General features: G+C 39.2%; 1 protein-coding gene and 1 long non-coding RNA gene across 4 annotated transcripts; both read right to left on the bottom strand.

Annotated features, from left to right (window-relative positions):
* Positions 1-280: 280 nt before the first annotated feature.
* LOC139354118 (uncharacterized) lies at positions 281-13,293 on the bottom strand. Of its 3 annotated transcripts, none has more exons than XM_070998386.1 (2): positions 4,830-6,969; positions 281-1,915 (listed from the first exon to the last, which is right to left on the bottom strand). In XM_070998386.1, the coding sequence occupies exon 2, from the start codon at positions 1,809-1,811 to the stop codon at positions 483-485; it is 1,329 nt and encodes a 442-aa protein (XP_070854487.1). In that variant the 5' UTR covers positions 1,812-1,915; positions 4,830-6,969; the 3' UTR covers positions 281-482. The 3 variants fall into 3 exon arrangements, with proteins under 3 accessions (XP_070854487.1, XP_070854488.1, XP_070854489.1); XM_070998387.1 differs by lacking the exon at positions 4,830-6,969 and adding an exon at positions 13,130-13,293 and having other exon boundaries at positions 284-949; XM_070998388.1 differs by having other exon boundaries at positions 817-949; positions 1,380-5,601.
* On the bottom strand, positions 5,754-13,109 carry LOC139354120 (uncharacterized). The gene is made up of 2 exons (XR_011605201.1): positions 9,125-13,109; positions 5,754-8,911 (listed from the first exon to the last, which is right to left on the bottom strand). It is a non-coding gene; the product is annotated as an uncharacterized lncRNA (long non-coding RNA).
* Positions 13,294-23,064: the final 9,771 nt, after the last annotated feature.

Below are 23,064 nucleotides of genomic sequence, written 5' to 3'. Positions count from 1 at the left end.
GTGGTCCTCACTGCCATATGTGTGGAGAGGGCCACCATCATGCTCCTGATTACACTGTCCTTAAATTCTTGCTACGGGTGTCCTAGCAAGTGGGGGGAATGTTCAGTGGCAGTGTCGAGCGGCAGTTTTCTCCAGATGTCTAAATCTAGTTCGCTCACACTGCCACTGGAATGTAATAGTCACTGTCACTTTGTGCTTTCATTTGATGTTACCTGTTTACGGGGAAGACAACAAATATGCCACCCTTATATTTATAATTAATAACGCAGGAATAGGTTATATTAAAATGTATAGCGTTTATTCGGAGCGGCAGACGGACTGTGAATGTGAAAAAAGCTTGGCTCCAAGATCTTCATATAGACATATGCAGGCTTACAAAGTAATTGCTGAATAGATAAGCGACAGCTTTAGTGGTATAAGAAAGAAGGCGAAAGATAAGCAGAGAGCGCTGCAGGTGCCGTCGTACACCTATGCGCGCATGACTAGGCGCTGGCGATCTGCTCCGAACATACTCCCCCCGTTGGAAGAGGTAAGGTTCCAACTATCTCGGAATCGATGGGCAGAACGGCTAGCTTGGCGACGGCTCTCTTGATCAGACCCGTAGCTGTGCGGACCATAGCTACTCTGATGACTCCGTCCCCGCCGGGTATGACTTCCTGGATGCATCCAAGCTGCCATCTCAAGGGTGGAACGTTGTCCTCCTTCAGCAAAACTATGCGTCCAACCTTGATGTTAGACGTTTCGACGCGCCACTTGCTCCTCTCTTGAAGTAGGGACAAATACTCGCTGCTCCACCTTTTCCAGAAATGTTGCTGCATCTGGGTAACCCGCTGCCATCTGCTGAGGCGGTCTTCGCGGAGATGAGTAATGCCAGGCTCAGGAAACTTAGTGTAGCTGGAACCCTTCAGGAAATGCGCCGGTGTTAGCACCTCAAGGCTTTCAGCATTTTCTGAAATTGGACAGAGTGGACGGGAGTTAAGAATGGCAGAAATCTCATATGCAAGAGTTCTTAATTCATCGATGGCTAAGATGGATGCACCGACGACTCTGTAGAAGTGAAATTTAGCTGACTTCACAGCGGCCTCCCATAAACCACCGAAGTGCGGGGCACAAGGAGGGATGAACTTCCAATCGATCCCATCAGCTAAACAGACGGAAGATATCGATGCTGTGTGCTGCTCGCTCAAAAAGAGCTTTTTTAGCTCGGCAAGCTCGCTCTTTGCACCGACAAAGTTTGTAGCATTGTCGCTCCAAATGGTACGCGGACTGCCTCTAAGGCATCCGTCGTGAGATCCTGGACCACTTCCAAATGAGCAGCCTTCGTGGAAAAGCAGACAAAGACGGCGATGTAGCACTTGTGGGGTGCCTTTTTTTCTGACCTCTGCCTTATGATGGAATGGCCCACAATAGTCCACTCCTGTGATATGAATAGCTGGATTCGGCTGCACTCTATTTGCTGGCAGGCTACCCATGACGTGCTCCCAAGTAACAGGCTTCATTCGGAAACATCGAACGCATTTGTTGATAACGCTGGCGACGAACTTGCGGCCTCCAATCGGCCAGTACCTTTGCCGTAATGCGGCAAGCAGCGCCTGCGATCCTCCATGCAAATATTTCTCATGATAATAAACGATGATCGCGTTGGTGACTGGATGATCCTTGGACAACATGCGGATGCCTCGTATCGTAGTCCAAGTTTGCGTTCTGAAGCCTTCCACCCACGCGAAGTAACCCATCGGAGCCGAGTATAGGCCTAAGCGAAACCAGCTTGCTTTTCTGTGGAAACGGCTTGCCCTGGCTAAGAGATCCATATTCCTTCGCCAAGTTAACCTGTTGGATGCTCCTCAAAAGAAGTACAGTTCCAGAGTTGATCTCCTCCACCGAAAGACGACCTTTTACCGGCGCAGATTGGGCTCTGCAATTTGAAATGAACCGATAAATGTATGCAAATACGCGCTGAACATATCGAAAGAGTTGATGATTTTGCAGTTTGATGAATTGTCTATGCTAAAGGACCCTATTAGAGCCATAGAACGGCGCTCTGGAAGATCCTTTACTGAGTCTAGCAGGGACTGCCAATTCGACGAGCTTTGCAGAAGGAATGGATGCCCGTTAGCCCAAAGGGAATGTTCCAACCATTCTCTTGGGGTACATCCTCGCGATACGACGTCTGCCGGATTCAAGTTTGTAGGAACGTGATGCCAAGCCAAGTCTTTCGTCATCTCCTGAATTTTCGCGATTCTGTTTGATACGAAAACGTTAAACTCCCTCGGAGGTTGCCGAATCCACGCCAACACAGTGGACGAGTCCGACCAGCAATGAAAGGTGCAATCGAAATCTATGGCTTCCTTGGCGTTTACTATTAGCTCAGCCAATAAAAGCGCTGCGGAAAGTTCTAATCGTGGAATTGTTTAGGCCTTCAATGGAGCTACCCTTGACTTGGCACAGAGCAGATGGACTTTCGATTTTCCATTGGTCTCCGATCACAAGTATAGACACGCTCCATAAGCTGACATGCTAGCATCGCAGAATCCAGGCAACTCAACGGAAGCCCTTGGTTGCAGTACGAATCATGGGAATTTTAAGTTCTATACGACCGAATTTTAAGTTCTATACGACCGATAACTGTGAGGTCAACTCCCCCCATGACGAAAGAATGGGCTCTGGCAGTGCATCATCCCAATCCACGTTCGCACTCCATAGAGATTGCAGAAAAATCTTAGATTTTGTGATAATAGAAGTTATTAAACCGAGTGGATCATAGAATTTGGCAATCGTCGACAATGCAACCCGCTTAGTGGGTCGTTGATTGGTTGGCAGTTGAGAAAAATGAAATAGGAGCTGATCAGAAGATGGATCCCAGACTAACCCCAATGCCTTGGCGACATCCGATCCATCGTGAAATTTGATTAACTGCTCCTTGTCGCATTCAGACTCTCCTTCAAGGGCTGCTGACTCATTCGAACACCATTTGCGAATTGGAAAGTGGCCTCGCGACAGTAGTTCCTTCACCTGACGACGAATTTCTCTCACCTCCTCAACTGAGTCCCCACCAGATATTAAATCATCCACATAGAAATCTTTACGAACAATTTTTGCTCCAATAGGAAATGATTCCTCCTCATCGTAAGAGAGTTGATGCATGGCCCTTACAGCCAAAAAGGCAGCTGGCTTGGTTCCATGAGTCACCGTGTTCAATTTAAAAACACTCAACTCTTCCCTGGAGCTCTCTCTCCAAACGATGCACTGCAAGAAATCATCCGGGTACGAGACACGCACGCAACGGTACATCTTGCAGATATCTCCACAAAGGGCAACTTTAAAAAATCGAAAGCGAAGCAGTATATTGAAGATTTTTTGTTGAATTGTTGGTCCTGCCAGAAGTAAGTCGTTCAGAGAGCTACCAGAAGTTGTTTTAGCAGATCCATCAAAAACGACACGAAGCTTCGTACTCGTGCTTTCCTGCTTATGTACGCAATGATGGGGCAAAAAGAATTGTGTTTCTGGCGGTTCCTTAGTTACAAGAGACATGTGACCTAGGTCGATATACTCCCTCAAAAATGCTGAATACTGAGCTTTCAGGGCTGGGTTTCTATCTAATTTAGCTTCCAAACTCTTGAAACGACGACGAGCCAAGCAATAAGAATCACCTAAAGATTCGAATCCGGAAGTGGTCAAGAGACGAACAGAGTATTGGCCGTTTCCAAGTCGAATGCAATTTTCAGTAAAAAGTTGCTCACATCGCAAGTCTTCCGGCAATAAAGATGGCTTAGACGAAGTGAAGTCCTCAATTTCCCAAAATCGCTTTACAATGGCGGAAAGTGTGTCATCGGAATAATCAGCTGGGTCCTTGATGCTGGCTTGTAAAACCGACTTATGAGTTGGCATGTTCGATGATAACCCTCCAGAGACTATCCAACCAAGCTTGGTGTTCTGAAGAGTTGGCAAAGCCCTATCCAAATGAATTTGTCCCATAGAAATTATTTCGAAAAACAACCCAGCGCCGAGTAAAAGGTCAATTCGTTGTGATTGATTGAAATTAGGGTCAGCGAGTGAAATGTTTTGCGGTATCCTCCACGATGTTGCATTTATATTGAAATGGGGTTGATAATCAGTAATACTGTGAGTCACAACCGCTGTGAATGCCGCACGATAGCTTGCATCCCGTGATTGCACAAGAATATCGACAGTCTTATCATGGAAGATTCTCCTATCCCAGAAATCGACGTTTGCGATCTTCTGTGATTCAAGTTTAGTTGGCTAGCTAAGCGAGAGGTTATGAAGTTTAGCTGGGAGGCCGAATCTAAAATTGCTCGGCAAGGCATAAATGCTCCAATTCTATATCTGACCTAGATAATAGCAGTTGGAAGCAACACGTAGTCGATCGGCAAAATATTTAAGGTTTTGGGTGGAGGGCTTGGTAAATGATGATCAGGATGCGATGATGTATGCGAACATGATACTAATGCTGATGAAGTAGATGGTAATGGCTGAGGGCTCGAGGATAGATCGCATAATGGAGATGAAAATGAGGTTGATGTTGCGGATGGGTCATGGTTCATGTGTAATAATGAATGGTGCTTCATGCGACAATACTTGCAGTGAGTCGACTTGCATTGCTGCAAACTGTGCCCCTTGCGCAAACAGTTGAGGCAAAGGTGCAACTTCTTTGCTTCCCTATATCGAAGATTCGGACTCAAATTTAAAAATCGAGAACACTTTGGCAAATAATGATCCCGTGCATCGCAAAATAAGCATGTCAAATGATTTGAGTTAGTAGCAGATGCAATAAGTGTATTTTGGTTATATTTGTGCAAGTTTTTTCCCACCTGCTGGCCTGGTGTTTGAGTTACCAAGGCTTGATCCAAGTTTTCCATCATCCTGCTCCTCTTTTTCAAAAACGACTCCATAGCATCCCAGGTAGACAGCTCAGTGATTGACAAATCCTCTTCCCATTTTTCCCGCGTCCTCTGATCCAGTTTCCGAGTGACGATGTGAATTAAAAGTCCATCCAAAATTTGTTGCGTATTGGCCAGGGTTCGAATTGCTCGCAGATGGGAATTCATGCAATCGCTCAGCTCCCAAAGACCCTTCTCGATACCCTTTAAACCGAATGTTCGTACCCAAAGGTACTCAACATGACCACACCCAACAAATCAAGCAGTAGCCAAGTTGGGAACAGTACCAGGCGCTCAGTAGCACCCACTGCATATGAGAATTGATGATCAGCATATTATATGTCTCACTAACTCACCGTCTCACCGACTCAACGGCACACTGACCGGCCAATGCAGTCAGCACATTTTGCAGTGTCTGCCGAGCCAACTACACAAACTGCTACCATAATCAAAACTCCCTGACCTACCTACCTACTTTAGAATAAAGCTCATTTACTAATCATTACACTAAACTTCCGTGTTCCAAGTAGTATATAAACATGTACCAAATTATGAATAAATCAGTTATCAACACATCTCACAACTCCGCGGTTCTACTTCCTACCTCTGGGAACAGGGCTCGTAATACACTATCTCCACAAACAGCTAACCTACGTTAGCTCAACCTCAGCGCAGTTCCGCATCGCCTGTGGTCCGGCATCACAGTAACCTTCGTTACCATTGCCGCGACGCGATCGTCCTGCCAGCAAAGCGTCCCCGTGCCAGCGACAAGTGCTCATTACCCCCTTGTCCCGCGGTGTGACCCGGAAGTGTCTACTTCGGTTAGGCACAAACACCGAATATTGCCTGAACATGTGCCTGAAAGTGTAAAACTTTATTATCAAATCGATTAACCAGCAAATTCATAGCCTTTTTAAAATTAGCATTCGAGGGTTCGAGCGAGCGTATGGTTTCCAGAGCCACGCCGCCCAAACTAGAACGCAAATATTGTAATTTTTCAATGTCGCTTAGCTCATCATCATTTCCGATGACCGTAGTGAAAGTCGCAAGAAAATCCGGCCACTCAGAGTAGGATCCATGAAAACGAGCAATTTCCAAATTTGGCAACCGAGGCTTCCTAGATCGAAAAGAAAGATCCGCATTATTAGTGATGTCAATAGATGTTGAATTTGCAGCGGTTGAAGCCGGCAATTGTGACTTGCGATGAGCCGCCAAGCCTCGGCTTAGTTTCGCCTTCACATCCATGAAGACTTCAGCAAATTCAATCCGATGGTCGCTCGAGATCTCTGCAAAATCCAGTCTTTCCAACGATGTCTGCGCAGAATCAAATGCATGGTTTAAGGAATTGATCCATTCCATTCGCGCCAGCAAATCAGCTTCGTCAAACTGATTAGCCGCATCAGCGTTTAAATAGCATTTCATCGAGCTCATTTGTCGCAAAATAGATTGGGCTTTGACTCGGTAGTAGTCGACGTCACTTGTGGATTCATTTTGAGCCCGAACCGAGTTTTCCGTATCAGACATTTTACAATCACGAGAAAGGAAAAAAAAATGAAATGAAAATGAAATAAAATAAAATGTCCGACCGCGTTAGAGGCACAAAACAGCGTATACCCTTTGCCGCGAAAACGTGAAGGTTAACAAGCGTCGCCGAGATGCAACGGAACCTTTTACTTGGTTGTTGTTGTTCTTGCCGATAAATTGCCTGCCTAGCAACAGCGGATTATGTAACTGGCAAACGAATGTATGTATGGCTATATGTACATATATATATGTAATATGCGCAATTAACAAAGATTAAATGCGATTCACTTTCTTAAGACTTGTTTGCACAACACAGTTTTGGTGTTTTTTCACAGCGCAAAATGTACAAAAAATCAAACGGCCGGCTGTGCACTTTTATATGCACATATGTATGTATGTTCGTATGTTTGTAACCGAATGCACGATAACGACAGCGAAACAAAGCGTTTGTTTAAACTATATTAAACAATCGCGAGACCGAGCTGCAGACTCCGTTAAAAACTTCGATCACGTCGGGGTCACCAAATGTTTACGGGGAAGACAACAAATATGCCACCCTTATATTTATAATTAATACCCTTATATTTATAATTAATAACGCACGAATAGGTTATATATATATATATATATATATATACATTTTAATGTATAGCGTTTATTTGGAGCGGCAGACGGACTGTGAATGTGAAAAAAGCTTGGCTCCAAGATCCTCATATAGACATATGCAGGCTTACAAAGTAGTTGCTGAACAGATAAGCGACAGCTTTAGTGGTATAAGAAAGAAGGCGAAACATAAGCAGAGAGCCGTCGTACACCTATGCGCGCATGACTAGGCGCTGGCGATCTGCTCCGAACATTACCCTTGTCTCACTTATTTCACATAAAGGCTTAAAGGCTTAGTTCTGCCTAGCGTTTACAACAATTTATTACCTTAAACCTAGTACTCAGATCGGCTAAGAATTTCACTAGTCGAAAAATGATATTCTTTGTAGTGTGAACGAAGATTTCAAAGTTCACCCGCAAAGCATGTAGCATGGTCATGCAGCTGGATTTGTTGCCAAACGGAAAACAAATCAATTGGACCAATTTAAAAAAGAATAGTCTGCTGGTGCACAGAGAAATTAAAATACAAATAAATGGAATGTTCAACGAATGTTTTTTTTAGTAGTTTAAAGCTTCCTTCTCATCCCACTAATGCTTCGCCATCTTTCCCGCACCATCTGTAGTTCAATAGGTATATTGGACCTTGATGGTGAAGGAAGTCGCCCAGCATTCTGGCAATGGCTCCTCCAGCTGCTCAGCTTTAGCTGCCAAATATCTAGTGGAGGTGGAATGCTGTGCTGGTGGTTCTGCTAAAAAGATACTTCTATTAGCACAATTACTTTTATTACGAAGATACACCCGGCAGGTTGTCCATGTAGGCAGCGAAATCCCACTTGGGAATTCTCTAGTGCATCTCCTCCAACTGTTATGCGAATTTGCCCTGTTGTGGTATTGATTCCTGTCGGTAAAGTGCAACAATAATATGGAGTAGCTTGGCATGGGCGTCCTTTTTCATCTGCATTGACCTCCTGCATTCATATTTTGGGTTTTCTTTCCATTTTAAATTTTTAGTTTTCACACCGATTTTGCACGAACACCGCCGAAGATTAAATTTCTTATTCTTTCATTCAATTATAAATCTGGAATTTTTTCTGGTATTTCCTTAGCTCATCTGAATACCGCGCTGAAAAACAGACCCGACGAAAAGCGTTAGCCGCGATTTTGCCTCTCGCTTACTCCTATGGTTAGCTCGCGGTTTCCGTAGATGTGAGTTCTAGGCTTTAAATGAGAAACTAATTTTTTTTAATTTCAAAAACAAAAGAAAAACAAATAAATTAGACCAAGAACGCATGCTGGAATGCTGTCATTTACGACTGGGTAGTTTCCCAGTTTCATTATGAAATGGCATCAAAAAGGTGTTCCGGAAGTGATGAGTCTGTCCATTCTTTTTACACGGGTGCGGGACAAAAAAGAATGCACCCGTTGCATGCTTCTGGAAGCATATATCTGGAATGCACCTGGAAGTAAGCAAACTAAACACATTCTGGGTGCACTCTTTTTTAATGCACCTGGAAGCAACATACTAAACACCTTCTGGGTGTACTATTTTTTAATGCACCAGGAAGTAACAACCTAAACACATTCTGGGTGCACTCTTTTTCTCCTAAACTCCTTCTGGGTGTACTCTTTTTTAATGCACCTGTAACATGTACCCAGGAATGCACCTAGAAGCATTCAAAAACCAAATATCTGGAAGTTTTCCCCAGGAATACATAAAACTGGATTTTAATTTCATATTTATTTTCATTTCAATATTCAAGAACGCAACTAATTTTTAATCGGAGTAACTCCCCTTCTGTACGGTGCTTTGGTGCTTCCTTCTTGTTTATGTTCTTTTGTCATTTACGCAGTTCAGTCCTTGGTGTGCCCATTTATTTTTTGCGATTCTGAAAAATATAAAGCAAATTGAATATTATATATTTTGAAATATGTGTATATACATTACAAATATAAAATATGTTTATTTTGTATGTACAATTTACATAAAAATAGTTATTATTTTATTTGTTTAATATATTTTTAGTTTGAATGTTCAGTGTACATGTACTGTGTTATTTTATTGTGTTCATATTGAACTAAATTATCTACACTTTACTTACCTGTGAAAATATTGATGTAAAATTGGTGGCAGAAAGCAACAAACTTTTTCAAAACACGTGGCACGAACTTCACTTTTCAGAACTAAAAATGCAACTGACGAGAAATGCAAGAGGCAAGAAAAACCGCTCGCTTCCTTGCATGTTCCCTCTTGTCTTTATTATTTGTTTGTCAAGAGAACAGTTCCGAAAAAAGACGATTGTAAAAAAATGGGCATCGGCAACCTTCGGGTTTGAGTTTGGTTTTTTTACATTCCCACTAAAATGCACCTGGATGAACTATATTGAAATACACCCAGATGGCACCCAAAAGACTGCCCCCAGCACGCACAGTTGCTAGTTAAATTTGCACGCGTGTTGCTTTGCGTAAAAAAGATACGACCCAGAACTATTTCTTTCGGAATACGTTCCCGAAACGGGTGTTTGGGCATGCTTCTGGATGCATTATTCTGAAACACTTCTAGAAGGCACCGCAATAGAATGCACCCAGCACGCACATTTGCCTTGAAAAATTTGCATGCGTGCTGTTTTGCGTAAAAAAGGTACGACCCAGAACTATGTTTTTTTAAAACACGTTCCGCAACTTACGACTGGGTAGGCACGTGCTTCACTGCACTTAAAACCACACATACATACATACATATTGATGTACACGCTTTGGCAATATTTTTGCAGTGTTTGTTTATTGTATCATTATAAATACAGATTAAATTAAAAAACTTACCCTCGAGGTACGGAAGGGTTGCAAGAATGTCCAATTCACTACAAAATTTTTTTAACTTTGTGTTACGCGCACGTCGTCACTTTGCTAAGTCACACTGCAAATTACAGTCACACAAATTCAGCGCGCACCGCTTTACATTAGTGAGAGAGAGACAACCATATACGCAACGAACTAAAGGCCGCTCATCTCTCGTCTCGTTCGCAGAACGGAATTCTCTAGAACTTATTATGAGAGTATAGTATAGTTTGAGAATTTCGGTTACTCATATTGAGAATATTAATTCTCAAGATGGAAATTGAAGAACACATTTCCTCAAACTTAGAATTTTGTGATCAATTCAAGTTATTTTTCTTAAAATGAGTGCAATTTTTCTCAATATAAGTTTTTCCCACAAATTTTGTAATTAAATTGAGTACATCCTCAAATTGAAAATACAAATACTATATTTGAGAACGTCATAATTGTCTCTGTGTATATAAAAAATATACATGGTTTGTTTGGCTACCCTTGCACGCGGCAAAGCAGACGTTTCGGGCCCCATAAAGCTTATGTATTCTTGATCAGCATCACTAGACGAGTCGATCTAGCCATGCCCGTCTGTGCGTCCGTCTGTCCGTTTCTACGCAAACTAGTCTGCCAGTTTTAAAGCTATCGGGATAAAGCTATCTGGCCCTCCCCAAAAGTCTTATTTGCAGGTAGTATATATGTAAGTCTGAAAGAGCTGGATCTGACAACTATATTCTGTTTCTCCCATAGGAACGATCAAAAAATATATAAAACAAATGTAAAATAAGTACAACTTCAATCTTTTTTGGAATATAAACTTTTACACATAGGAAATTCATTCTTTTAATATTCTAGAATTTTGAATAACTTTGAACAAGGAAGAACACTATAGCCGAGTACATCAACTATCAGATATCCGTTACTTAGCTAAAGGGACTAAAGGAAGATGGAGATATGCAAGCAGCAAAGTTAGATTGTAATGCGCCACCTACCAGCGATCTGAATATACGGTTATGTGGGCGGCATACAGATTTAAGCGTTATGGAAGACGGAGTGGGCGTGGCAAATTTTTTTTGGGCGCTTTTTATACCCTTGCAAAAGGTATATTGATTTCAGTCAGAAGTTTACAATGCAGTGAAGGAGAAGTTTCCGACCCCATAAAGTATATATATTCTTGATCAGCATGACTAGACGAGTCGATCTAGCCATGTCCGTCTGACCGTCCGTTTCTACGCAAACTAGTCTCTCAGGTTTAAAGCTATCGGAATAAAACTTTCCCAAAAAACTTATATCTTTTGCAGGTAGTATATAAGTCGGAACCAGCCGGATCTCCCATAGGAATAATCGATAAAAAAATTAAAAAAAATTATATCGATGGTGTTTTTTAACATATAACCTCCTAAGATTGGAAATATAATTTTTTAGTTAGTTTTGAACTTCGAATTAAATTTTATCAAAATCGGACGACTATATCATACAGCTGCCATAGGAACTATCGGAGAATTGGTGGGAAAATAATTTGAAACAAATTATAGCTTCGGTGTTTTCTGACATATATACTATTGGGAATATCATTTTTTGTATTTTTAAATTTAATAAATATAACTGCAAGGGTATACAAGCTTGCCGAAGATAACTTCCTTTCTTGTTTACAGTGAGCGTGGCATATTTGCGTAACAAACTTGCTCTGCGTACAAGGCTACGGAACTAAATCTGAGATCCCAATTCTCTATCTTTGATAGTTTCCGAGATATCCGCGTTTATACTTACGAATTTTTAAAGTTTGTGGGCGTTAAAGTGGGCGTGGTAAACTTTTTTTTGGGTCAATCGAAAGGTATTAATAAGAAGAATACAATTTAATAAAAATTTTACCATTAAGACTGTATGAGCCACAGTTTTGTGCGGTTTGTGTGGCGTTAGAGTAGGCGTGCCACATTGACGAAACAAATCTCTAGAATCTGCATGCCAAATCCCAGTATTGCAACTTTTATAATTTCCGAGATCACAGCGTTCATACGGACAGACGGACGCTAAATTAGCGGTTTTCTCCAAAAGTCGTTGAACTTAAGTTTCTTATGTTAAGCTGTTTAACATCATCTAAACTTTCCAGGACCCTAAAACAACGCTTTGGGACAAGCTGACAAGCAAAATAAAATTTTAAGTTTGAGAAGTCGCACAAAATCTTGTTTTGCGTATAACGACGGGAATTTAAAAAAAAAAAGCAGGAAAAACGCTATAGTCGAGTACCTCGACTATCAGATACCCGTTACTCAGCTAAATAGAGATATGCAAGCAGCAAAGCGAGATTAAAATGCGCCACCTACCTGCGGTATACAGATTTAAGCGATATGGGCGTGGCAAATTTTTTTCAATCGATAGGTGTTGACGAGACCAATACATTTCAGTTAAAATTTTGTATCTAGCATGAAAATTATGGGCGTCTCAGGTTTTCGTGGTTTGTGGGCGTTGCGCTGCGTAAGAAGCTCAGGAATCTGCACTCCAAATCTCAATAGCCTAGCTCCCATAGTTTCCGAGATCTCAGCGTTCATCCGGACAGACAGACAGACGGACAGACGGACAGACGGACAGACGGACGGACGGACGGACAGACGGACATGGCTAGATCGACTCGGCTAGTGATCCTGATCAAGAATATATATGATTGTATGATTGAGTCTGTACATCTTAACCTCCTTGTTCTTTGACTCCGCAGCTTCTTCTGATAGCTTCCCAATTGAAACTAATGCATATTGAATAACATCTGGAGCATGTATTAATATAATATTAATATAATGAACATATTACTGATATGAATTGCATATATATTACAAAAAAAAAAGTTTTTAAACTATTTAAAAAATGCATTTAAAAATTCACAATTGACCAATAGAGATGTTTTTCGATTTTACATCGATGTTTGCCTGTTGAAACATCGGAAAAGCGATGTTATCTGCACCTCTGTTCACCAATTGAGATTTCAAAGCACAAACGAATATGACGAATACAACAAAACACAAAATAGGCACGAACACAAAAGAGCGTATAAGTCAAAAAGTTGCAAAAAGTTGCAGCTCAAATTTAAAACATAGACTAAGAAAACATTCACTAGTATTAATAAATTAGTTACATCAGAGGGTAATACAGGATTCACAACTTTTTCTTTATCTGAAATCTATGTATATACAAAAACACACCACTCGTCACTGATAAAACTTTAATTTTAAAACAATAACACAACACATAATGACATAAAAATTACTCCGTTTTATAGTAAATACCTTTATTTTCAATATACATTTTATTTTACGACGGTTGGACGCGATTTAATGGGTGAAATTAATTTTTTTGTGGCAGCTAATTTTTAAACATCGTTTGCTGTAACGTACACGTGTTTTTTTGTCGCACATCTCTCCGTATTCGTAGTAAGTTTCTTGTTGTAAGTTTCAACGAACATCGTGTTCTGTATACTCATTACTCGGGTATACTCTTTTCGCGTAGAACTTTGTAAGGGGACGCAACATTATAAAGTATTTAATTGTGCTGTGTGTGTTAGGGCGTGTCGTTTTTTTAAGGAGTCCTTAATAGACCATATGTAAGTGTGTTCACCAATATTGCTTGCAATCCTTTAAAAATTACGTTACCCCCTTCCGACTTGCTGCTTTTCTCGGCCCCCTACAAATCGATCCGCCCTAATGTATATACTCTTGATTTCGTCAAGTCCGCATGCCTATGCGTAGTAATGGCAAGTTCTCGGAAACTATAAATGCTAAAGGAATTGGGATAAAACTTATAGCGTCTAGTGCTGATGGCAAATTCAATTAAAATGTGGACACGCCCAATGTAAAACAAACAGGGCGCAAGGAATTTTTTAATTTGAACTCATTTTTTTGTGAAAAACTATTGGCATACCAAATTTTTTCAAATGGCATAGATATAAAAAATGTTATAAAAAAATTAATTTAAAATCACATGACATAACGACAATGTAAAAAATAATTTTTCGTGTTTTTTAAAGCTAATGTCAATTTTTGGAGAAAAGTTTATTTATTTTAAAATTAATAAATAGAGTAACGAGCATCTGATTGGCGAGCCACACAAATTTAGCGTTTATTCTTGTTTACTTTCATTTAAAAGTAGTCTCGATTCAACTGTTCACATGTTAGGTACATATAACTACCTGTCAGCGGATGAGCTTGAGTTTTCAGGTATGTTTGTATGTATTCCCATAAGTTGATATGGGCAAAACGAGTAAAACGTAATTTGCTTTTATTGATGTGTTCCCCCATAATAAAATTGCAACGCGTGCTTAAAAAGGTGTTTACAAAACACATGCATTTTTTAAATGATCGCTTGATATATGTATCGTAAAGTGCCCCGGCCATTTTTAAAAATGTTGACTCAGCGATTGTAAAAATCTATTTAAATCTATCAATTCAACGGAACTGGTTAAGTGCAAATTTCTGATGATGAATCAAAGGGAAAAAAAATCGCTGCCAAAAACCCCTAAAAGTTCTTAGCCCATTTTAAAAGTGCAGAATATTGGAATTAAATTTAAACAAAATTGTTTCACCCCCTTCCAGTTTCGGTAACATTACAAATTTTGTACAACCTATTTGTCTTTAAACTTTTGAGAAACCAAAATATTTTATGAGTGGAGTCGAGTACCTCTACTATCAGATACCCGTTACTTACCTAAAGGGACCAAAGGGAGATGGAAATATGCAAGCAGCAATGCAAGATTGTAGACAGTTTTAAGCATTATGGAAGTTAGAGTGGGCGTGGCAAACTTTTTTGGGTGTTTTTTATAGCGGGAGTGGCATATATACGTAAAAAACTTGCGCTGCGTACAAGGCAACGGAATATAAATCTGAGATCCCAATTCTCTATCTTTGATAGTTTCCGAGATATCCGCGTTTATATTTACGAATTTTTAAAGTTTTTGGGCGTGGCAAACTTTTTTTTGGGTCAATCGATCGGTATTGATGAGCACAATACATTTCAATTAATATTTTTATTCTAGCATTAAAACTTTGAGCGGTATGTGGGCGTTAGAGTGGGCGTGGCACACTGACAAAACAAACTTGCGCTGCGAAGAAATCTCTAGAATCAGCATGCCTAGTCCCAGCATTACAGTTTTCATACTTTTCGATATCACAGCGTTCATACGGACAAACGGACATGGCTAGATCGACTCTGCTAGTGATCCTGCTCAAGAATATATGCACTTTATGGGGTCGGAAACACTTCCTTTTTACTGTTTCATTGCCCCTTTACCCTACGAGTAACGGGTATACAAATGGAGAAAAAATACTTTTTTTATACAGTATTATCAAATTACCGTTTCAACGACATATAGCACAAGTCTTAAGCTTGTGGTCTACTAACCACAAGTTATGAGCGGTCAACATGTAGCTAGTTAAAACTATTTTCCTGCCAATCCCAAAATTGGTAGAACTTATGTTTCTTATGTTAAACTCTTTAACATCATCTAAACTTTCCAGGACCAAAACCACGTTTTGGGACAAACTGACAAACAAAATAAAACTTAAAGTTTTTGAAGTCGCACAAAATCTTGTTTTGCGTATAGCGACGGGAATTTTGAGAAAAAAAATATCCACACAATTCCCAAATATTATTATCTTAGTTTTAACATTTACAACTTACTTTCTTTCTCCCAAACCAATTATGGTTATTGGTATACTATCATTTAAGTTTTTGCGATATTCCTTGATCAGTGTATCACTGCCTAGAATAGGACCATCATAGTAGATTTTTATTTCTTTGCCTTCGTAAACTCTCCTGGTGCGCTTCGTCACTACGTGTACTGCCGTATATTGATGTTGTGTATGACTTGCTTAAATCGAAAAGGTTGTATGATGAAAATACACAAATTGTAGTGTGCAGATAATTAATGCACTTATAGTATGGTTTAAAAAACTTATTATTATGACACTCTGACTTCCTATTTAAGTTGCCGCTCTTGTTGTAAGTTGCAAAGAACGTCGTGTTCTGTATACTCATTACACGGGTTTACTGTATTCGCGGAGAACTTTGTAAGGGGACGCAACATTAAATAGTGTTTAATTGCACTGTGTGTGTTAGGGCGTGTCGATTTGGTATTGATTTTGTATGAAGAGAAAGCAATTTTTAAGGAGGCCTTAATAGACTATAAGTGTGTTGGCCAAAATTGCTTACTATCATACAATGCTAAACATATAGCGTCTAGTGCTCATGGCAAATTCAATTAAAATGTGGACACGCCCAATGTAAAACACACAGGGCGCAAGGAATTTTTAATTAGATCTCATTTTTTTTTGTGAAAAACTATTGGCGTACCAAATTTTTTCAAATGGCATAGTTATAAAAAATGTTATTAAAAAACTAATTTAAAATTACATGACATAACGACAGTGTAAAAAATGATTTTTCGTGTTTTTTAAAACTAATGGCCGTTTTTGGAGGAAAGTTTATTTATTTTAAGATTAGTAAATAGAGTAACGGGCATCTAATAAGCGAGCCACACAAATTTAGCGTTTATTCTTGTTTACTTTCATTTAAAAGTAGTCTCGATTCAACTGTTCACGTGTTAGGTATAAGTACCTGTCAGCGGATGAGCTTGAGATTTAAGGTATGTTTGTATGTATTCCCATAAGTTAATATGTGCAAAACGAGTATAACGTAATTTGCTTTGATTTATGCGTTCCCTTAAAAAAATATCGCAACGCGTGCTTAAAAGGGTGTTTAGAAAATAGAAGTAGATATATACATTTTTTAAATGATCACTTGATATATGTAGCGAAAAGTGCCCCAACAGTTTTTTAAAATGTTGACTCAGCGATTGTGAAAATCTATTTAAGTCTATAAATTCCACGGAAGTGGTTAAGTGCAAGTTTAGGTAACACTCTAGATTAGGGGACTTACCTCCGAAATTCGCGAAACAATTATTTTCGATGGAACGCGATTGGGCATGGTTCTCCCGAAATTCAATTTCAAAGATCCCGGTTTCGCTATAAAAAGCAAGGGTTCTTTTCTCATATTTTCAAAGTAATTATATTTTAATGAGTGTTTATAAAATAATTAAATATTTAAATGAGTTCCTATAAAATCATGCAACATTTTTTTTCATGTCTACTGAAAAAGCATATCCAAATAATCATGTTATTTGTGGAGTGCGGTCTATAAAGGACACATGATTGATGTCACAATGCTGTACCGTGATTTCAGTGACGGCCATGAATGGTCATGGCCATTTACGGTCCCCCACCATTTTCATGCATTAAATAACACTCCAAAACCTTGTATCTTTGTATTTATTCAAATAATTACAATGAACACTTTACCGAACCACCATTGAGGTAATGTTCCAGGCTCGTTTTTTTATAGTGGTGTCCCCCATAGGCCTGGTCCATGTTGCAGATCCGAATATATGACCAAAATCGTGGCGATCTTTTTTTAATTTCATGTTAAATTTTACTCATTGCATTTATTTTTATACCCTTGCAGAGGGTATATTGATTCAGTCTGTTTGCAACGCAGTGAAGGAGACGTTTCCAACCCCATAAAGTATATATATTCTTGATCAGCATGACCAGACGAGCCGATCTAGCCATGTCCGTCTGTCCGTCCGTTTCTACGCAAACTAGTCTCTCAGGTTTAAAGCTATCGGGCTGAAACTTTCCCAAAAGTCTTATATCTTTTGCAGGTACTATATAAGACGGAACCAGCCGGATCGGACAACTATATCTTATAGCTCCCACAGGAATAATCGGAAAAAAAATTTAAAAAAATTATATCGTTGGTGTTTTTTAACATATAACCTCCTAAGCTTGTAAATAACATTTTTTAATTAGTTTTGAATTTCGAATTTAGTTTTATCAAAATCGGACGATTATATCATATAGCTGTCATAGGAACGATCGGAAAATTGGTGGAAAAATAATATGAAACAAATTATAACTTCGGTATTTTCTGACATATATACTATTAGGAATATCATTTTTTGTATTTTTAAATTTAATAAATATAACTGCATGGCTATACAAGTTCGGCTTGCCGAAGTTAACTCCCTTTCTTGTTTAGTTTGTACTTACACGATGTTTTGATTTCACACTTAACATACATCATAGAATTTCTCATAGAATACCTCCGATGTCGACTAAGTTGTTAATTAAGACACTCTTTATCATAAATTCGGATCTGCATGTCATATTCTAACTACAACCTCCTTCAAAAATTTCATGAGGATATTATGTTGTAGTTTCTTATAGCAATAAGCCCGCTTTTTCCGTTATATTATATACTCCCATATGTTATAAAAGTTAAAATAAGTCATTGCAACCAATTTAATGTGAGTAAACTTGTATGTTTTTATACATAAAATAAATTTATATTTATTTAAATCGTCTTCGGAATAAGCAAGAATACCAGTTTTTAAAGGTAAAATGAGTGTGAGAGGGATAGATATATGCTTAACGGAACCTATAACCCTATAGCCTACAGCGCCACATAGCGCACCTATCTTCATCTTCCAGCGCCACCTAACCTATAGCGCCTCTAGGGGCTTGTGGCGTATTAGTGAAAACAGCTGATTTTCTGACTTGCTGCCTTGAACAAAATCTCATTTAAATATTTACAAAACACTGAAAAATTTGGAGTTGGACGGGCTTTAATAATATATTCGTTTGTAGGCGCTAGAATGCTCGTAGCTCTCTGCTGAAAGAAACTTGCACTGCGCAGGAAGCCTAAGAATCTGCATTCCAAGGCCCAACGTACTATCTCCTATAGTTTCCAATATCTCAGCGTTCATATCTACGATTTGTTGAAGTTTGTAAGCGGCTTGTGGGCGTCAAAGTGGGCGTGGCAAACCTTTTTTGGTTGGTATTGATAAGAGCAATACATTTCAGTTAACATTTTTATTCTAGCATCAAAACTGTATTCGCGTAACAAACTTGAGCCTCTTACGTAGCGCAAGTTTGTTTCAGCAGCGTGTCACGCCCACAAACCGCCCAAAACTGTAGCACTCACCATTTTCATGCTAGATATAAAATTGTAACTGAAATGTCTCGTCAATACCTATGGATTGTTCTAAAAAAAAGTTTGCCTCGCCTCCTCTAACGCCAACAAGCTGCCCAAACCTGTGGCGCCCACAATTTTCATGCTAGAAAACAAATTTTAACTGAAATGTATTAGTAACGTCAATACCTATTGATTGACCCAAAAAAAAATTTGCTACCGCCCACATAAACATATATTGAGATCAGGGGTAGGTGGCGCTGAGTAACGCCTATCGACTATAGCCTTCTTTCTTGTTTAGTAATGCCTTATTGTATTGAGATTGTGTTTCAGCGAAAATATTAAAGATAAGTCCATTTATATAAGCCACATAATTCAAAATGTCGGCAGACATTGGTTTTTTCTTAGCTATAGTGGGTATTTTGCTCAGGAGGATCCAATTATCATAGAAAACTAAAAATGGTTCGTGCAAAATTTTGGCTGTGTACCATGCCAAGTCCCAACTTTCTAGCTTTTATAGTTTCCAAGATCTCAGCGTTCATACGGACGGACCTTATGGGGTCGCAAATGCTTCCTCCTACCAGTTACATTTTTTCCGACGAATCTAGTACACCCTTTTACTCTACGAGTAACGGGTATAAAAACCGAGATAGATACTAGTTTACCCTTTCTTAAACACCTTTGCGCCACTCATAAAATATTTTTTTTCTCAAAAGTTTAACGACACATAGGTTGTACAAAATTTGTAATGTTACCAAAACTGGAAGGAGGGCGTGGGCGTGGCATATTCGCGTAACAAACTTGCGCTGCGCTTAAAGCTACGGAATCAAAATCTAAAATCCCAATTCTCTACCTTTGCTAGTTTCCGAGATATCCGCGTTTATATGTAGGATTTTTTGAAGTTTGCGTAAGAAGCTCAGAAATCTGCATGCCAAATAATGGGTAGCTCTTATAGTTTCCGATATCTCAGCGTTCATCCGGACGGACAGACAGACGGACAGACGGACGGACGGACGGACAGACGGACATGGCTAGATCGACTCGGCTAGTGATCTTAATCAAGAATATATATACTTTATGGGGTCGGAAACGCTTCCTTCTGCCTGTTACATATTATCCGACGAATCTAGTATACCCTTTTATCTACGAGTAACGGGTATAGTTACCTCATGGAAACCTATAGAATGCGAATAAACAAGAAAATTGTCTACGAAATATAAAATTTTTAAATCAGTATATAATCCCCAAAAAGAGAGAATAAATCATTTTCATTTTTACTCGTTACTCGTAGAGTAAAAGGGTATACTAGATTCTTCGGAGAGTATGTAACAGGTGGAAGGATGCGTTTCCGACCCCATAAAGTATATATATTCTTGATTCACTAGTCGAGTCGATCTTACCATGTCCGTCTGTTTTTCCGTCCGTCTGCCCATATGAACGCTGAGATCTCGGAAACTATAAGAGATAGTATGTTGGGGAATTGGCATGCAGATTCTTGGGCTTCCTGCGCAGCGCAAGTTTGTTTCAGCAGAGAGCAACGTTCACTCTAACACCTACAAACGAATATAATACTAAAACCCTACCACCCCCAAATTGTTCAGTATTTTGTAAATATTTAAATGAGATTTTTTTCAAAGCAGCAATTTAGAAAATCAGCTATTTTCACTAATACGCCACAAGCCTCTAGAGAAGCTATAGGTTAGGTGGCGCTAGAAGATGAAGTAATCAGAGTTCCGTTAAGCATATCTCTATCCCTCTCGCACTCATTTTAACTAAAAAACTGGTATTTTTGTTTATTCCGAAGACGATTTAGATAAATATAAATTTATTTTATGTATAAAAACTTATTTTACATTTTACAACATATGGGAGTATATACATAATAGAACGGAAATGGCGGGCGCTATAAGAAACTACAACATAATATCCTCATGAAATTTCTGTAAACCGAAATTAAACAAGGTAGAACGGTTTGGTCGAGTACCTCGACTATCAGATACCCGTTACTCAGCTAAAGGGACAAAAGGGAAATGGAGATATGCAAGCAGCAAAGCGAGATTGAAATGCGTCACCTACCCCTGATCTCAATATATGGTTATGTGGGCGGTAGACAGATTTAAGCGTTATGGGCGTTAGAGTGGGCGTGGAAACCTTTTTTTTGGGTCAATTGATAGGTATTGACGAGACTAATGCATTTCAGTTAAAATTTTTTATCGGGCGGTTTGTGGGCGTTAGAGTGGGCGTTAGAGTGGGCGTGGAAAATTTTTTTTTGGGTCAATCGATAGGTATTATTAAGAACAATTCATTTCAGTTAAAATTTTTATTGTAGCATCAAAACTGGCGGGTGTGGCACGCTGCTGAAACAAACTTGCGCTGCATAAGAAGCTCAGGAATCTGCATGCCATATCCCAATAGCCCAGCTCTTATAGTTTCTGAGATCTCAGCGTTCATCCAGACAGACGGACATTGCTAGATCAACTCGGCTAGTGATCCTGATCAAGAATATATACACTTTATGGGGTCGGAAACGCTTCCTTCTGCCTGTTACATACTTTCTGACGAATCTAGTATACCCTTTTACTCTACGAGTAACGGGTATAAACATACAGTTACCAACAGGTTCTAAGAAAAATAAAAATTAATTCCATTAAAGATTTATTTTTTAGAGGCGACTAGAGGGACTATTTTGTAACAATGCCGTCATGTATTGAGAGTGTGTATCAGCGAAAATATTTAAGATATGTTATCGTTTACGTTTATGTATACGTTTACGTTGTTAAATGTTTTCGCTGAAACACACTCTCAATACATGACGGCATTGTTACAACATAATCCCTCTAGTGCCTCTCAAAATTAACCTTAAATGGAATTAATTTGTGTTTTTCTTGGAATCTGTTGGTTACTGAATCTTTATACTCTTTACTCGTTGAGTACAAGGGTATACTAGATTCGTCGGAAAGTAACACAACAGGCAGAAGGAAGCATTTCCGACCCATAAAGTATAAATATTCTTGATCAGGATCACTAACCGAGTCGATCTGGCCATGTCCGTCTGTCCGTCTGTCCGTATGAACGCTGAGATCTCGGAAACTATAAGCGCTAGGCTATTGGGATTTAGCATGCAGTTTCTCGGGCATCCTGCGCAACGCAAGTTTGTTTCAGCAGGCTGTCACACCCGCTCTAACGTTCGTCTAGCGGGCAAATTTATTAATATTTTGTAAAAATCCAGTATGCATTTGGCAAGTAAAAAATTATATAGATGTTTGTATAATAATAAAAAAAAAATTTAATTGTGGACGGCAGTACACGTAGTGACGAAGCGCACTAGTAGAGTGGGAAAAGGCGACTACTATAATGCCGCAGGAAAAAATTAGTTCAAATTGAATACTCTCCCCAAAAAGCGAAAAAATAAGAATATTCAGTTTTAATAGTTTCATATTTCTATAAAATTGAAAAATATATATTTATGATGTGATAGGTATTTAATATTTGATTACATACAAGATTATATTTACTACAACATTATGGTACTCAGCAGTACCATGCACAAACTTCATCACTGAGCGCTCAATAAGCGTTCAATTTGTATGAAAATAAGTTCTTTGATTAACATATGCAAGTTTTAGGGTTCATCAGTGCTCAAAAAGTAGCACACATTGAGTGCTTTTATAAACCTCCTTTTTAGCGCTTGCTTAAAACAGTTTAAAACAGCACATGTTCAGCACCTTTTGAGCGCTTAGCACGAAATATAACTTCTGTTTAATTCATTATACTAGATAGATACTAGGGTATACTAGATTCGTCGGAAATTATGTAAGAGGCAGAAGGAAGCGATTCCGACCCCATAAAGAAGATATATTCTTGATCAGGATCACTAGCCGAGTCGATCTAGCCGTGTCCGTCTGTCCGTATGAACGCTGAGATCTCGGAAACTATAAGACCTAGGCATTGGGATTTGGAATGAAGATTCCTGAGCTTCTTGCGCAGCGCAAGTTTCAGCAGGGTGCCACGCAAACTCTAAAGAAGTTGTCACGCCCACTTCAAGGCCCACAAGCCGCATACTAACTTGAAAAAATCGGAAATATGAACGCGGATATTTGGGAAACTATTAAGGATAGAGAATTAAGATTTCAGATTTAGATTCCGTAGCATTGTACGTAGCGCAAGTTTTTTATGCGATTATGCCACGACCACTCTAACG

Source organism: Drosophila suzukii (genome assembly GCF_043229965.1).
Source record: "Drosophila suzukii chromosome 2 unlocalized genomic scaffold, CBGP_Dsuzu_IsoJpt1.0 scf_2c, whole genome shotgun sequence".
Lineage (NCBI taxonomy): Eukaryota > Metazoa > Arthropoda > Insecta > Diptera > Drosophilidae > Drosophila > Drosophila suzukii.
Note: the sequence above shows the minus strand (reverse complement) of the source record. Positions and strands in the feature narration are given on the sequence as shown.

Bases quoted from the DNA above. Each gene is read 5' to 3' on its own strand.
- LOC139354118 (XM_070998386.1), bottom strand. From the start codon at position 1,811: ATGGATCTCTTAGCCAGGGCAAGCCGTTTCCACAGAAAAGCAAGCTGG.